General features: G+C 33.4%; 2 protein-coding genes across 3 annotated transcripts; both read left to right on the top strand.

Annotated features, from left to right (window-relative positions):
• Positions 1-921: 921 nt before the first annotated feature.
• Positions 922-11,488, top strand: LOC126689098 (sucrose nonfermenting 4-like protein). Of its 2 annotated transcripts, none has more exons than XM_050384146.1 (14): positions 922-1,364; positions 1,509-1,751; positions 1,882-1,969; positions 3,608-3,742; positions 4,351-4,485; positions 4,601-4,660; positions 5,274-5,363; positions 6,358-6,492; positions 7,780-7,924; positions 8,026-8,199; positions 9,091-9,154; positions 9,292-9,361; positions 10,010-10,127; positions 10,935-11,488. In XM_050384146.1, exons 2-14 carry the CDS (start codon positions 1,627-1,629, stop codon positions 11,024-11,026), a joined length of 1,431 nt encoding a protein of 476 aa, XP_050240103.1. In that variant the 5' UTR covers positions 922-1,364; positions 1,509-1,626; the 3' UTR covers positions 11,027-11,488. The 2 variants fall into 2 exon arrangements, with proteins under 2 accessions (XP_050240103.1, XP_050240104.1); XM_050384147.1 differs by having other exon boundaries at positions 922-1,213.
• A 1,960-nt stretch (positions 11,489-13,448) lies between these two features.
• Positions 13,449-16,682, top strand: LOC126689099 (H/ACA ribonucleoprotein complex subunit CBF5). Its single transcript, XM_050384148.1, has 5 exons — positions 13,449-13,637; positions 13,732-13,889; positions 16,018-16,076; positions 16,168-16,287; positions 16,367-16,682. The coding sequence occupies exons 1-5, from the start codon at positions 13,522-13,524 to the stop codon at positions 16,424-16,426; spliced, it is 513 nt and encodes a 170-aa protein (XP_050240105.1). The 5' UTR covers positions 13,449-13,521; the 3' UTR covers positions 16,427-16,682.
• The last annotated feature ends 219 nt before the right edge of the window (positions 16,683-16,901 follow it).

Here is a 16,901-nt window from a genome sequence, read left to right on the forward strand (position 1 = left end):
TAATAAAAACAAAATTATTATAAAATAGTGGCGGTTTGTTAAAATTCAATCCTATTGATAAAAAAATTGTTGTGAAAACTATTATAATTTTTTGTTTTTATATCTATAACATTTACTTAAAAGAGGAAAGAAAAAAGAAAAAAAGAAAATAAAGTGGCCGTAATATATTAGGGTCTGTTTGGATATAGCTGAAAACTGAAACTGAAACTGAAAATACTGTACTAATATAATTTTTAAATGTGTGAATAGTACTGTGTGATATATTTTTAATGAAAAAGTTGCTAAAAAGTGAAGTTTGTGAGTCTCGTAAACAGTACATGGACCCATTGATGTGTACTGTTTACACAAAAAGTCAACAATTACAACTCCAAGAAAAAAGAAGAAGCAAAAAACGCAAATGTAGCTCTTAAACGCTGAATACAAATGCCACCTAAATAAATGGATTGAAACATGGGGCGATAAAACCCATTGATTTCTCCCTAGAAAAAAAAAAAAAAAAAACCCAATGATTTCCAATTATTAATTAACTTATTATTATCTAATATTTTTCATTGGATTATTTATATAAATATAAAAAAACTAAATAATAATACTTTATCTCTGGTTGGCTCCCACTTGGCAGGCCGCACGTGTTGAAACTTTAGACATATAACCATAAAAACTCCATCAACGTCTCATGAGACACACAGCAATTTTTCTCTTTTATTTACCACTCATAATTCATTCCTCACTGTAATAATAATAAAAAAAGAGTAAAATTTTCTCTACATAAAAAAAACAAGTTTTAGAATTTCTTAGCTTAGCTTTAGACAGTTTGATAGAGTAGACCTCCTTTTTTTATTTTTTATTTTTTATTTTATTTCACTTTGGGTTAAAATTTTAATTTTAATAATAATAATAATTTTATTTATTTATTTATTTTTATATTTCTCTAAAACATCTCTTTCAAAGTTTCGTCTTTTAGGGTTCCAAATCAGATTCGATCGTATCGCTCCCTCTCGATTTTCACACCCACTTTCTTTTTTTGTTCTTCTTCCTTAATTATTATTATTAATTTTTTTGGAAATTTTTTTTTTCTCATTTAGGGTTTCGATCTTTTTGTCGTTAACCTCTTTCGCTCTCTGCTTGTTCGAATCCAATTCCTGAAATAGAATTTTAATTTTAATTTTTTTTCAAATTCGAAGTCGTTTTGGGGTGCTCTAAAATCTAAACGGTGAGTTTGTGATTTTTGCCCCAAAATTTTTTTTTTTTTTTTTTATCAGGGTTAGGGATTTTTTTGTTTGTTTGTTTGTTCGTACAATTTCATTTCCGAGCTTTGCGTTCTGTTAACTACGAGTTGTAGTGGTAGTAGTAGTTGATAATTGGTAAGCAGTGATTGGGGTTTTTCATTCTTTTGAAAAATTTTGAACTTTTTTAGGGTTTGGTTATTGTATTTTTTAGGGATTGTACTGAATTGCAGCGAATTTGCTTTGATTTTTTTTTTTTGGGGGTTTTGTTATGGTAAATAGATAAAGCGAGCTGTGTGTTAAAAACAAAAAAAGAAGAAGCAAGAAGAAGAAGAAGAAGAAGAAAGTTGATTTCTTGGAGGGGCATTTCTTCGTAAATTGTTGAGAAATTCAGGGGTAAATGTTTTCGCCGAACATGAATTCTGTGCCGGAAGAAGCCGCAGTTCCGGGCACAGTGTTAATCCCAATGCGGTTCGTTTGGAGACATGGTGGAAACAGTGTTTTTCTTTGTGGCTCTTTCACACAGTGAGTCTCTGATTTTATTTTGGTTTTATTTTTTCACTTTTTATTTGATTGTTATAGAATGCTGTTAGTTTAGTTTAGTTTTTACTTATTGAAAAAGTGCTTAATTGGAAGTGCTTTTGTTTTTGTGAAGGTGGGCTCAGCTTGTGCCGATGTTGCCCGTTGAGAATTGTGATAACGTGTTTCAAACTGTTTATGGCTTATTGCCTGGATACCATCAGGTCAGTTTGTGGGTAATTAGTTTTTTTTTTTTTTTTTTGGGGTACTTTGAAGCAATGCCGTGTGGAATTTGATGTTGGATCATGTTATTAAGATATTTGCATTTATGATATGATGGTTATGTTGGCGAATTCAATTGTCAAGCTTGTGTTAGCAACTTGGGGGTTGTTTTATAGTGGGTCGTGATTTGACTTGTTGACAATGGGTTTGAAGATTTGGGTTAGTGCTGAAGCACTTCTAGGGTGTAGAATGGGAGGCAAAAAGCGATAAGTTATTGAAATGGTTGAAGAAGTAAATAGGCTTGTGGCTAAGAACAGTGAGATCTATATCAGGAGCTGAAGCAGATCGAGAAGATCATCTATATAAGGATGTACCTAATCACTTCGTGGTATTGTTATTTATTTATTTCTTATGTTGTTATCATCATCGTCAAAGAAATGAAATATTTGGCCGTAATTAGGCGTATTGTTCTGTGGAATTTGGTTGAATGTATTTCTGCCAAGAAGAGAATATTTGGGTTGACAGTTATTGAGGAAAAAAACCAAAAAGGCTGCTAGTTTTGAATTAGGGTTTGTGAACCAGTTCTCCTTCACAGCGATTAAAATGAATGAAAGCAAATTGTTTTATGGCAAGTTATTTGAAGAAAAGCCAAGTGGGTGCTACCCAAATACACATGAATGGCCACGCGTTCTCAAGTAGATAGAGTTGTATGTAGGCAGGATATGATTTGTTTTTTGGATAACATGGTGAAACTTTCTAAAGAAGAGCCCTTTGGAGTTGCCTCTAGCTAGTAAAACCCACAAGAACTAGTTTCCAAGTAATCCAAGGGTATTCACCCCTGACGAAGTTTCAAGTGTAAGTATTTGTGACAAAATAAATGGATCTAAGCTTTCACAGAGTTAAAGTATTGACATTGATTGGGTTTTCTCAAAATTCTGTTCGAGTGAGTTTTGGTTCATCCTTCTTTTGGACTTTTAGGGTCTTTGATTTTATAGATGTTCAAAACTTTGGGCTTTGATTTTTAGTTCTTTTCTTTTTCAGGTGCCCTTTTGTATACTCATGAGCACTAGAGTTGTGTCCCCATTGATGATTTTTTTACTATGTGCATGTGTACGCATAATCACGCACTTGTGTGTTATTTAGAATGAGAACATTGAAACTTTGTGCATTTGTAGTGTGGAATTACCTTTTGGGTCTTCTATCAAGTTCTGCATCAAGGTCGTTTGTTTTTAAATCTTGGCAATATAGAAGTGGAATGGATTTCTGGGTGATTCAAATTGTTTATAAAGGTGTAAGAAACAAGACTATAGCATACCAAGCATGGTTATAAAGTAGAAAGGAGTGCGTTTGTGGCTGAAAAAACTGATACAATATAAATAAACTCTTTCTTCACCAGCAAAGTTTCTTTTATTTCTTCTAAAATTATATTCTAAGGTTTTAATTATTACTATACTGATATATGGGCTTAAAAGTGCTTGAATCTGTCAAAATAAATTTAAGCCTCAGAAATTCCTTTTGTTTGAACAAAGAATGCTACCATGAGTGAGGCATACACATTTTATGCTCTGATGGTAAAGATGTTTAAATTTTGATTCTTCACAGACATGAATGTCCTTATATGTGGATTATCTTGCATGCAGTACAAGTTCTATGTTGATGGACAATGGCGATATGATGAATCTGAACATCATGTGACTGGTGAATATGGGATTGTGAACACGCTACATCTGTCTACGGATGACATGGATGTCGATACTGAAACCTTTCGGCGTGTGGTGAGTCAGTTATACCATATGTTTGAAATCATGATTACCATGATACTTATGCTCTTCTTGTTGTCTTTTGTTTTGTTTTGATTTTGCTGGAAGTCAGGAGTCTTAGCGATATCTATATGTCTCTGTGGGCTTGACTTGAGGAACTGTTTGAACTTTAGTGTTCTTAACACCCAGCCAAGCTTTGCTTATTTGAAAACCTATGAGCCTATGGAGCAAGTGTTTATTTATTTATTTTTTTAAGTCAATCGTAACTATCAGTAAGTACCAGTTCATGTTTCCTGAGTGAGCATCTTTTGGATGGTCTTACCTTGTCATATCCAATGCAACAATAGGTTCACAGTATACTTTTGGTATTCTGTTGCATCTTAACATTTAACTTTGGGTTAAGCTTGTGTTTGTCTAGTGCTCTAGTGCACTAGACCCAACACGATGTGGACACATGGCATATTTTGGACGTGTCCGAATTGTATTGGGTCCAATGCATTGGGGCAGTGGACCCAGGCCGAACCCTTAACTTCATTTGGGCTGTATCTTTTCCACTTATATAAAAAAAAGGTTCTTCTGTTATGAATTATATAAGTGGACTGGGGTTCTGATGTACAATGCAGGTCCGAGTTACAGATGGTACACTGACTGAGGTAGTGCCCAGCATATCAGAAACTGATTTACAGGCATCCCGTCTACGTATATCTGCTTTTTTGACTAATCACACTGTTTATGAGTTACTTCCTGAGTCAGGCAAGGTTTGGATGCTTTACCATTAGCCTTCATTTGAGACTCACAATTTACTGTCTATATAATGTTGATCACCGTGAATTAGTCATTTTTGTTCCCAATTTGAAAACATCTAGCTTACAGGTTGTTGCTTTGGATGTTGATTTACCAGTGAAGCAAGCATTCCACATATTACATGAGCAGGTAGCTACTTTATTTTCCCCCAAGTTTAGAATTGAGTTAAAGTCAATTCTGCATATTTTGAAAGATTTTTTTCTAAGAAACATGTATTGGATTATTACCAATATCACCTCACTTGCCACTAACCCAAAAAGGGGAAAAGAGGGTTAAAATTTTTCTCACTTTCTCTTGGGTCAATGTACACTGTTAATCTGATATATGTCAGAGAATAATGAACATGCCTGAAATGAATCTACAGTGACTTTTAATTAGCATTTTGGAGGTGCTAAGGTAATTCTGAAAAGTGAATCAGATCATGTCTTTTTAATTCTTTTTTTAGGGGGAGGGGTGGGGGAGATTAAAGCTTTAATGATGAGAAGAGAAACAAATTTCCATAGTAATCTCTTTATTATTGGGGCCCTTGTGCATCCATGTCCATCCTTTATGTAACCTAGCATTGTGCTGATAATGGAGTTAATTGTTCCAGTCAATTCATCAAAGCTATTGTGGGATGAAATTCACCTAGTCTTTGCCTTCACATTTGTAGTTTTTCTCTTGTTTTTGGTATTCTTGAGTATTCACTTATTTTCTAAGAAAGGGCTTGGATATGCATCTCTCTAATTCAAACTAATTTCAGGGAATCCCGATGGCTCCTCTTTGTGACGTCCGCAGGGGGCAGTTTGTTGGAGTTCTTAGTGCATTCGATTTTATTTTAATATTAAGAGAGGTATGTGTTTGTAGGGAATTATGAACATTTTCTGCTAGTGAGTTTTCCAAGTGCAAACTCTTCTTATGGCTATTACGTTTTATGATCTCTTTCACGATAAAACTAATGCATTATTCTTGAAGCTACCAATATGCCATGTATAGGGATTATGGGCTAGGTAAGATAAACCTGTTAGATGTCACATTGTTTTATTTTTCTTCTAGTATCAATTTTTGACAAAACATGAGAAAGTTTTTGCTGAACCTTTTGGGAACATAACCAGTAGGAGAGGAGTGTCCAATTCACCTTATTCAGATCATTTTTATTTTTGACATTATTCCTTTGGGTTTCCTTACCCTGTAATATTTTGAAGGAAAAATCTGAAGCATTAGTTATGAAGATTCTGAGAGATCTATTCCGGACCTCAAGCTTCTCTTTTTTAGAACATTACGGGATTGGTTGTTTGCTTTGCAAAATAAATCTTTCCCTTCTTTTATTGTTTTCCTAGACTCTTGTAATTTTTGTATTTGATTTCCTATCCCTTGTTCACTTCCGGTGCACTTGGGTGTTCCTTTTTATCAATATATCTTATTACTTATCAAAAAAAAAAATTGTCTCTGTATACTTATATGTATGAGTAACAGGTCTAGTACCATGGTATTTATGAAATTTTCATCTTCAGATGCACAAAATGCTGCATTAGACATATAATTTTAGTGTTTTACCTATAGTAAATGATGTGTACTTGGGCAAAAATTTTCATTGATAAAGTTTTGTTACTTATAAAAGCAAGTGCAGCATTCAACAAATTTAACTTGTGTATGTGTTTCTTTTTTGGTGTCAGCAATATATTTATTGGATTTTTAATATTTGGTGCAATTCATACTAGATAAGATCTTATTGTTTGTGAGTTTCTTGTTAAGTTCAGTTAAATATATACTCATGTATATGTGTACTTGCATGGTTAATGGTTAATAACAATTGTTAAGCATGCTAACTCATGTTTTATTTTTAGCTTGGGAATAATGCGTCAAATCTGACAGAGGAAGAACTTGAAACACATACTATATCTGCTTGGAAAGAGGGAAAGGCGTATCTTAACAGACAGAACGATTGTCATGGCAGAGCATTTCGTAGGCGTTTCATCCATGTAAGTGTAGCATCTGGTGTGATTTTATCTCTAGCATGCAAATGGACCACTTGGGTTTGCTATTTTCATTTTTTAGTTCCCTGTGGATTAATAATGCCCAAGAGATGCTAATGATGTGTACTTTTTTTCTTTATTACAAAAATGAGATATGTTAATGATGTGTATGTGGGGAATGTTTATGTGTCTATATATTTTCATACAACACATGCCTCATATTTTTCAAGATGTACAACAACAACAAAGCCGTAGTCCCAAAATTTTGGGTTTGGCTATGGATCCTCATTAGATTAGTCAGGTCGGCCACATGTATTCTTTTCCTCCTTTCTAAAATTTCTATTCTATTTAAAGTCATATTCTTTGTTATTCTCTTAATTGACGTGTCTTTGTTTTATTACTTCTACTAAAGTGATTTTTGGTTTGCCTCTACCTCTTGTTCCCTCAACTTGGATCAACTCACTCTTTCTTCCCGGTGCATTTCTCTTTTCTTTGAAAATGATCAAAGCATCTAAAGTGGCTCTCCCTTATTTGTTCATCAACAGGGGCTACCCCTATCTTTAAGCAAATTTCCTCATTTTGAATCCTATCTTTCCATGTATTAATTGACTTAGAAACATTGTTTTTGATAAATTAGAAATTCTGACAATTTCAAGAAGGCATAAAACTAAGGTGTTTGACACCTTCTTGAGGTAACATAGAAATTTGAAACCCTTAATTCAATTTTGAAGAGGCCATCATAAAAATTTTCTTCCCATAAATCTTAAAAGTGTCAAAGAAAATAGAGATTTTTATTGAAGTTGTTAAAGGTGCCATTGTAAATCTTAAGTATTGTTTGATACATGGCTTTAATCATAATCTATCATGATAGAAAATGGCCTCTCAGCCATGAGCTAGTAAATAAACAATAAATGCAATGACAACAGGAATACTATGGTGCTGTATCTATGGTTTAATTTATACATTAAGCTAGCTTATTTTATTTCTTTAAAATGAGCTATACCAAACACACACACAGACTACATGTGGTGTAACGGCTCTGTCGACACTTATTGTTGTGATGCTTGAGTTGTAACTGCTGTGCCATGGCAAGTTCAAAAGTGCATGTAGAGTTATTATAGCTTTTTGAGGTCAACTATGCAGTTCTTTCCGTAAATTGAACTGCAGGGTTGATTAACTTGCCAATTTTTTTTCTTGTGATTTTATATCACTGAATTTCTCACAGCACTTTCTGTTTTAGAAAGGCAGCATTTTTTACCGTTGTCCACTGTCCTCATCATTTATTAATTGCAGGCTGGTCCAAATGATAATTTGAACGATGTTGCTCTCAAGATACTGCAAAATGAGGTGGCCACAGTTCCCATTATCTATTCATCTTCCGAAGACGGATCGTTTCCACAATTATTACATCTTGCTTCACTTACTGGAATTCTAAAATGTAAGCCTTTTAGTAACTTGCTAATTAATAGTACAAGGTTTGTAAAGCTAGCTCGCTAACTAATGACACATTTAATACTAAACTTGTGGACGGTATTTCAGGTATTTGCCGATATTTTAGACATTCTGCAAGCTCATTACCTATCCTCCAACTGCCAATTTGTTCAATTCCTGTGGGTACATGGGCTCCTAAAATTGGAGAATCAAATCGTCAACCGTTAGCAATGTTGAGACCTAGTGCTTCTCTTCGTTCAGCATTAAATTTGTTAGTTCAAGGTAGGATTCTTGCTTGCATCATATGCAGAGAAAAAGGAAAAAAAAGGGTTGGGGGGGGGGGGGGGGTGTGGGGGGGAAGAGATTTTCTACAGCATACCCATTTACACATTATTATGAATCTGAGGACTGAGGATGTTCATCTGCATGTTTGTATTGTTTAAGTATGTAAACTGCCTGTATGTGTTACTGAAGTTTTGATGGAAACTATATGTAGAATGAATAATTATTAAAGTTTTGTGTGTGTATATATATTTTATATTAAATGTTTACACTTCATTGTGGAATAGAATTTTTTATTGTTTTTGTGCAGTGGTCTCATGCCAAGGAATGTTTGTTTTCTAATTTGACCTTGAAGTCTTATTGAAGTGTGCAGTCACCCATATCTTGAAACATTTATAATGGATAAATTATTGAGTATGGTGCATTTCCCCCATTGGTCACTTTTTTACAGCACTTGTTGCTATGCATCTCTAATGGCTGGTTTCACATGTGGCAGTTTTGTTATTATCGCTATTTGGGATTTGTAGCACACTATTAAGGCAGATAGCCTTAAGTATGTTTTGTTTGAGTTTAGACAGAGTAAAGTGATTTCAATGATGTATGAACTATGAATTTTATGGAGAATAATTAGCAAAATTCATTGAGATTGATGGTGGAAAAGAGTTTCATTTATAATTCTTTAGTGCAAATTTATTATCACGACAATAGATATAAGATAGGTTTGTGAGATTATATTTGCCTCCCTTACCTCATTGAGCCTATGGATAAGCATGGTAGAGGAACTCTTCCTTGACAAATTGAATAAATTTCAGCTTTGGTTCTTTTAGCCATATTTTTGCAAAAATGTGCTTTTGCATTTGTTATCATTCGTGTTATCCTTTCCTTTTGCAGCTCGAGTAAGTTCAATACCAATTGTTGATGACAATGACTCATTACTGGATATATATTGTCGGAGGTTAGTACATGACATATAAGTCTCATTATATTTTTAATTATGGGATGCTTGTTTTTAAGAAGCTTGGAATTAATTCTTAGCTACCTTTTCTTTGACTGTGCGGGATATTGTTCATTATCTGTGCATGTTGTTGACAGTGATATAACAGCATTGGCTAAAGACAGAGCTTATACGCATATTAATCTTGATGAAATGACAGTTCATCAGGTAACGACTGTAACTTATTTATAATGAATTGATCAACTTTCTTATACACCTTTTTCCCCCTGAAGTAAAAATTGTCTTTTTGTGTTATTACTTGTAAAAACAAAATTACAAATGTATATATTGTCAAAGGTTGTACTTAAAATATATCCTTTTCACACCTTCATCAACAGGAAAGTTGTACTCCCTGGTACTTGACTTTGGTTACAGAATCAATTTTTTCTTAGCTTAAGCAGGCAAAATCCTTTTTCTTTTCTTCTTTTCTGGAATAGGCTAGAACTCTCCAAGCTTTCCCTTGTGCTTCTATTTTAGATTTGTTAGAGTTCTGTTCTTTGAGATGCTGATGTTGATCTTTCTTTGAATACTTGGAAGTTTTGCTATTTCAATAAAAGTTTTTTACCTATCAAAAAATCTTTTTTCTTTGGACCCTACTATGGTTTCATTTAAATTTTAACTCAATTAAAGCCTTTTACAGAATCTATTTTTGTTAAGCTTTATAGAGGCAAAAATCCTTTTTCTTTGGACCCTATTATGGTTTTATTTAATTTTCAACTCAATTAAAGCCTTAAATCCAACTAATTACATTGGCTGCATTTATATTTTGAGTTCTGCCTTTTGGTGCTTACTCTCTCTCCCTTTCTCTCTCTCTAGGCATTGCAGCAGTTGGGTCAAGATTTATACTCTGCTTATGAGCTAAGGAGTCAAAGATGTCAGATGTGTTTGCGCTCTGACTCACTCCATAAAGTTATGGAGCGATTGGCAAATCCAGGTAAAAGCTTATTTTGTTAATAATTTTCTATTTAAAGCATGTCCTCTTTGTTTCAACTAAAGATTAAACTTTTGAAAGAACCTGTCTGTTGCTGTTGGATATAGGGTTAAAGGGTGTAGTACTATTATCATATGAACATGCATAATACAGGATTATGAGGTTTATGCATAAGCTTCATAGGGATTTTGGGAAGAGTATATGTTAGAAATGGTGGTTTATGTCCTTATGATTGCAAAGTTGCAAGACAATTAATAGATTGTTGTAATTAGCATCCAAAACTTTTTGAAAAACTATGGTTCTTTCGTCCAATTTTGCTCTTAATTGCACTATTTCAACAGACAAGTTGGATATGGTGTTCTTGTTTTTCTTTTTTGTGTATATATTGTTTTGTATACCCTGGAATGCCACTCGTGCTCTTATTTTGTTGTGCATGTGGTTTAAATACCATTTGCTTGCCAATGTTGCAATTACGTGATGCTATCATCAAAACAAATGGATACAGTTATACTTGTGATTACTTGGCATGCTAACAAACATGGTCACTTAAAGTTAATTCACTTGAGCATTATTTAGAGTCTGAACTCCGCATAAAGTGTATTGTATTGTCACTATTGTGGAGTCTGTGGGGCCTGATACTTCTAGACAATTACACATGATGGGGAGTTACTGTTTATCAATGTGTTGTAGATGGCATTTTCTTGTGCTCTACACCAATTTTGTATACCACTTGGTTTTGTCAATAGGTCAGTCGCTCCCTCTTGAAATTTCTACATCAGATTAACTGCCATATCTAATATTGGGTTACAGGTGTCAGACGGCTTGTCATTGTGGAGGCTGGCAGCAAGCGAGTGGAAGGCATTGTTTCACTCAGTGACATTTTCAAGTTCTTGTTTGGCTAATTCAAATCAATGATTGATGATATAATTGAAGAGGCTTGTGCAATCACTTAAGATTTCCAGATGTTTATGGGCATCATCACCTGCTCAACTGTTCCATAGAGACTCAAGTAGTTTACACGATGACTTGATCTCGTTTCGCTAAAATATACAATTGGATTGGCAATTGGATTGGCCTCTTGCTTCAACGCCTGCTTTTTTAGGATTTTAGGCTAAAGAAAGAGGCTGTAAATTGAGAGCATTTGATTCTCTCCCAAATTTGTTCATCATCCCCTGTCCATATTGTTATCAAGTACATTATATCGTTACCTTTAGATGCATTTTTAATGGGGAGCCTGTCGCCTGTAATATTTCTATTCTGCAATGAAGCAAGTGCAGAAAAGAGTTGGGGAAGATGAATACTAAATGATTAAAGTTATGGTGTTAAGCTTCATTAACCCATTAATATGCATTGCTTTTCCAATTTCTTGTGGTCTAATTTAATAAAAAAGAAAAGAAAGAAATTATCTAAATGGCAGCACCAATCATCCCATCTTTTTGCTATGCTTTAAAGTTTAAGTGCTACCCAAGGCCTTCTCCTCTTATGCTACTATGGGGATGATAAGATTTGAGTATGTTGTCTGCTAGAGTCGCAGCTGTTGTGGTATGGAAAGTGAGTTACTAAACTACTGCCGAAGGTTGCTGCTGGGGAAAATTATTGAAGCAAATCCAGAAAAGGCCTGGTTTTGTTTACCACCTTGAATCAATTTGTTATCTCTTCCCGTACCAGAGCTTTTGTGTTCAGTCAATGGGTTGAAAGGAAAACTTGGAGATTGGCTGAAAGTAATTGTAAGAAGGGTAAGATTTAAGCTCAAAAGGAAAAATAAATAAATAAAGATAGAAGTAACTATAGCTATATTCAACTGATCAGAAAATGCATTTTACATCATCAAAACACAATTTATTTTACACCATCACTTTAACAATATATCCTATGGATCTGTTTGGATATAACTTATTTTTGCTGAAACTGAAAACTGAAAACACTGTAACAAAATAATTTTTAAATGTGTAAATATTGCTGTGAGATTCATTTTTAATATATATATATTTTTTTTGAATAAAGTGGTTGCGGGTCCTGTGAACAATGTTGCTACAATGCGGTGATAATTGTCCCCTAAAGAAAAACGCGTGAAAAAAAAAAAGAAGCGGCAGAAAACGCAAAACGCAAACGTAAGAATAATTCCTATTCAAACACTCACTATATCACATTCTTTATTGGACAAAGTTTGACTACAACTCTATTTAATATATTTTTGTTGGATGTAAATTTTGAAAAATCTACTATTGGACAACCTCTTCTTCTTATATTCTCTATACTTGCAAAATTTCTAGAAAATCAAAGATTAATAGTTATGTCATAAATCAATGTTTAAATTTCAAGTTTTTGTAATCTAAAATTATGCATAAGAAATAAGTTTTTGGATCAAATAGTAAATAACATTATATTAACATGAAATTTGAAATGCATTTTAAGAACATAAAGAAAATGTAATTTATCAGTTAAAATTTCAAAATATGTAAGTATGTTAATTTTTTTTTTAAGCCAAAATTTTCCTTTATTTTACCATCCATCTCATTAAAATAATTATAAAATAACTTTTTTGATAAACAAAACACAAAATCGGTCAAGTGGAGAAAGAAAGGAAAGTGAATAAAATAAGCAAAGAGTAAGTTTGCATTTGATGAATAATATGGGTCTGTTTGGGATCTGCTTATTTTGCTGAAATTGAAAACATTTTGTTAAAAGTACCGTAAATAAAGGTAAAAAGTTAATTAAAATAGTACAATAAGACCTATAAATACTGCTAAAAAGTACGTACAATAAAACTCATAAATAATAACAAAAATAAACTCAAAAATAAAATAATTTATAATTTTAATACACATTCAAACCCACGCTATCTTTCGTTTGCTACGGGGTAATGCAAAATGCATTACCCAATACCCATTGGGAATGCTTTTAGTGTGAGACGTCATAAGCGTGTATTTGTGGTTAGATCAATAGTGACCTTCCAATTACTTTCGAAAAAAAAAAGTGACCTTCCGAAAGTATGCTGACATTAGGATTAAATACAAGAAATGTTACTTTTCAAAAAAGAAAAAGCAAGAAATGTCACTTTTCCGTAGACCAAACACCTAATCAAATTCCTATAAAAAAAAAAAAAAAAAAAAAAAAAAAAAAACACCTAATCAAATTAAATAAATAATATCATTTTGATGTGCATTGTTGGTGCACAGTCAGCTTATGCATACAATAAATAAAATATTTAAAGAATACAGTGCCGTTTGGCATCTACAAAGCCAATATACGACGTCGTTGCCACGTAGGCACCTTCAACAACCGAAAAAAAAAACAAACCCCTATATAATCTCAGAAGATCAAATTTGCGTCGGCTCCAAAAAAAATACAAAAGTGAAAAAAGAAAAAAAGAAACAGTTTTAGAGAGAGAGAGAGAATGGGGGTATCATCGGAGTTGGAAACACTGAGCGAAGATGAAAGAAGAGCTCTTAGAGGAAGCAAATTCGCACCTCTCCCTTCTTTACCTTCTTCTTCTCACCGTTCCCAACCCAGGTACTAGTACGTACCCCTTTTTTGGTTTTTCTTTGACCTTATTACCCACTCTAGGTTTTTGGTATTGATAGTGGAATTTTATTTTGAATTGAAGGTTGGCGCACCCAGGAGGACCGTTGAGGACGAACAAGGCGGCGGCATTGGCGAAGTTTCTAGAAAGAAAGCTACAGGAGCCTGATGGTTTGGCCTCTATCAATCCCGATCTCGTCGAAATCGCTGTCCAAAATGCCAAACGCACCGTTTTGCCTTCTTGTAATTTCCTTCTCTATACTATTCTTTTTTTAGTACTATTTTTGATTGTCGTAATATATTTTTTTTTTGTAATATTATCTTTTAAATTGGTTCCAGCGTCTTCAACTGATGTAGTAATTTTTGGTTATACGCCGTCATTTTGGCAAATTAATGAGTTCCAAATTCCCCCCCAAAAAAAAAAAAAAAAAAAAAAAATCCATAATATCTTTGTATTTTTTGAAAGCATAAGAAAAACTACTTTGTGTGGTTTTATTAAAATATTTAAAACTAGATAAGGAATGATAGGTGATTTTAAATGACGTGACACTGTATTCGTCTTTAGATTTGTTAAATACCAAATACGAACAATGAATTGGATTATATCCCGTTTTAAAGCCAATGGAGAGCAGGGGGCGGAGCTAGAATTTAAGTTCACAGGTAGAGTATCAAAATACACAATGTTTTGATCTAGCTTTGGACCTTTCCTTGCTAATGCGTCGATAGATTTATTTGCTTCCTGGAAGCAATGACTCATCCTCACTTGAGGAATATGGCTGATTAAGGTCCTGCAATCCAAAATAAGAGCAGCATGTTGTAAATTACTATTATACTCCTCAGACATCTAACCAATCACTAATTTAGCATCTAATTCAATTTCCACAGCCACAAGATTTAGATTTCTACACATTAATAACCCTTCCCTAAGTGCCCACAGCTCCGCATCCGCATTGGTGAACACTCTAATAGCATAAGAAAAGCCTTTAATCCAAGCTAAACCTTTTTTTTTCTTGAACTTATAATTTTAGTTCAATAAATGCATGTGTAATAGTATTGTATAACAAGTATATATGATAGTTTTTGGGTGATTATTGGTTTCGCTCATGATAAACTAAATAAATATGTACATTTGTAAAACGTTTAGTAATTTTAATTTGGATTATATCCCATTTTAAAGCCAATGGAGAGCAGGGGGCGGAGCTAGAATTTTATGAATGGGGGCCAAAATAATAACAAATATAAAATTGATTCAATTTGATAGTGTCATACAAAAAATATGAAGCGTTTGGGGGGCTAACCATATTTCTTTTGAAAATTTTAGGGGTAAAAATCTAATATTTGAGAAGTTTTTTTTTTTTTTTTGGGGGGGGGGGGAACCATACATCTCTTGAAAATTTTAGGAAAATTTAGGGGTAATTTTCTAATATTGGAAACCCTTCTAAGTGGTTCCGCCCCTGATGGAGAGGAACCATTTTGGGATGTGGGAGAGGAGACATAATGACTTTGAAAGAGTGAACCATTTAGCCTTGATCTTGATACTTGTGGCTTATAAACTATGATTCATGTCTTATTCCTTTTTTTTTTTTTTTTTTTTTCAACTTCAAAAATTTTGCAAAACTAAGAACATTTGTCTGAATTAGTGTTTTGTATTATGGTTACATGAATACTTTTTTTTCAACCTAACTGCAGTGGAGACTGATCCTTTAAGTTCTCTTTTTAGTGTCTAGCCATGGAATTTTTTTTTATGCTCGTGTTTTGTAAAGCTTGCTGAATGTGTTTTAAGTTAGATAGAGTGTACTGTGCTGGCTCTGTGTTAATTTTTTTGTGGGTTCTATTTTTGTATACATTCCATGCACTGGGGTTTTTGTGCCCCTTCTTGTACTTTCATAATGAAATTCATGGCTATATATGTGTGTGTGTGTGTGCACTTATGGAAGTTTGCTTTGATTTTATTGTTCTCTTTCTTTTGGGTTAACAACGTTTTCAATCATCCCCAGAACAGGGAGACCTAACACCAGGAAGGAACAATTTATTAGGAGTTTTTTTTTTTTTTTTTTGGTGTCAATCTGCTTATGTGTCCATGTCCCTGTCCCTGTCTATCTGTGTTTCTGCCTATGGAAGTTTGCTTTGATCTTTATTGTTCCCCTTATCATTGGTAAACAACGTTTTCAATCATCCCCCCAAAAAGGTAGCTTGACAGAATTCTGTCTGGGAAGGGAACATTTTAGTTGGAGTTATTTTGGTTTTTCTGTCTGTCTACTTACGAGTCCACATCCATGGTCTAGTTTGCTTCTTTTTTTTATGTCATCATATATAATTTATGGCAGAAGTCCTCAAATGGAAATCAGTTCCTAATTCTCTTTTATATCAGGTGGTACGTCAAATTCAGGAACCACTATTCAACATGTAGACTCCTTTGGTGACACTGAGGTGCTTTGATTCTACATCCCTTTAATTGATCCTGTCATAGTAATTGAGATAACTCTACTTAATACTGCCCAAATTGTTGCAAATTTTGCAGGATTCTTTTGAAGAAGGAAAAGAGGAAAAGAAACAAAAGAAGAACAAGAACAAGAACAAGAAAAATAACAAGAAGAACAAAAAAGAGAAGAAAGAAAAGAGGAAAAATAAAAAACGAAAGGTTGTTTGGTAGAGATGTTTTTGTCTTTTTGTGTTTTATGTTTTGACTCTTCATTAATAAGAATTTTGTTTTGCTGCAGTTTGCTGAGGATCCTGGAAATGCTGTAGTCAAGAAGTGCAAACAAAAATTGAAATTGTGATTAGATTGAAGTTATGAAAATTCTATACCTGAAAATTAGTTATGATATGTTTGATTGTGTAAAATATTCTTTGGCTGAGTGCAATCTAGAACCAGTCATTTACCCTCTGATTTTTGGAGGATATGTGTATTAGGAAGTTTTAAGTGCAACTCACCTTGGATTGTAATCCACATGCTCCATTCTTAGTTGCACAATTGAATTTGTGTCTTGTTCCCAGGAAATAATTGTCAAGTTGCAAATGAGGCATTTGGGTGAAGTGATATATTGATATTTACTTTTTTTCCTGTTTCCATTCCGTCCCGTCTACTCTTTGAAACGGAGTGGGATAGGGCCGGGTAGGAGGTATTTTTCCATATCTAAGAAGGTTGCCTAGACATTAGTCAGGTGTTTTTTTTTTTTATTTTTTTTTTTAATTTTTAATTTTTTTTATTATTTATTTATTTATTTATTTTATATCAGATAAAAATTCTACTTT

Source organism: Quercus robur, chromosome 6, assembly GCF_932294415.1.
Source record: "Quercus robur chromosome 6, dhQueRobu3.1, whole genome shotgun sequence".
Lineage (NCBI taxonomy): Eukaryota > Viridiplantae > Streptophyta > Magnoliopsida > Fagales > Fagaceae > Quercus > Quercus robur.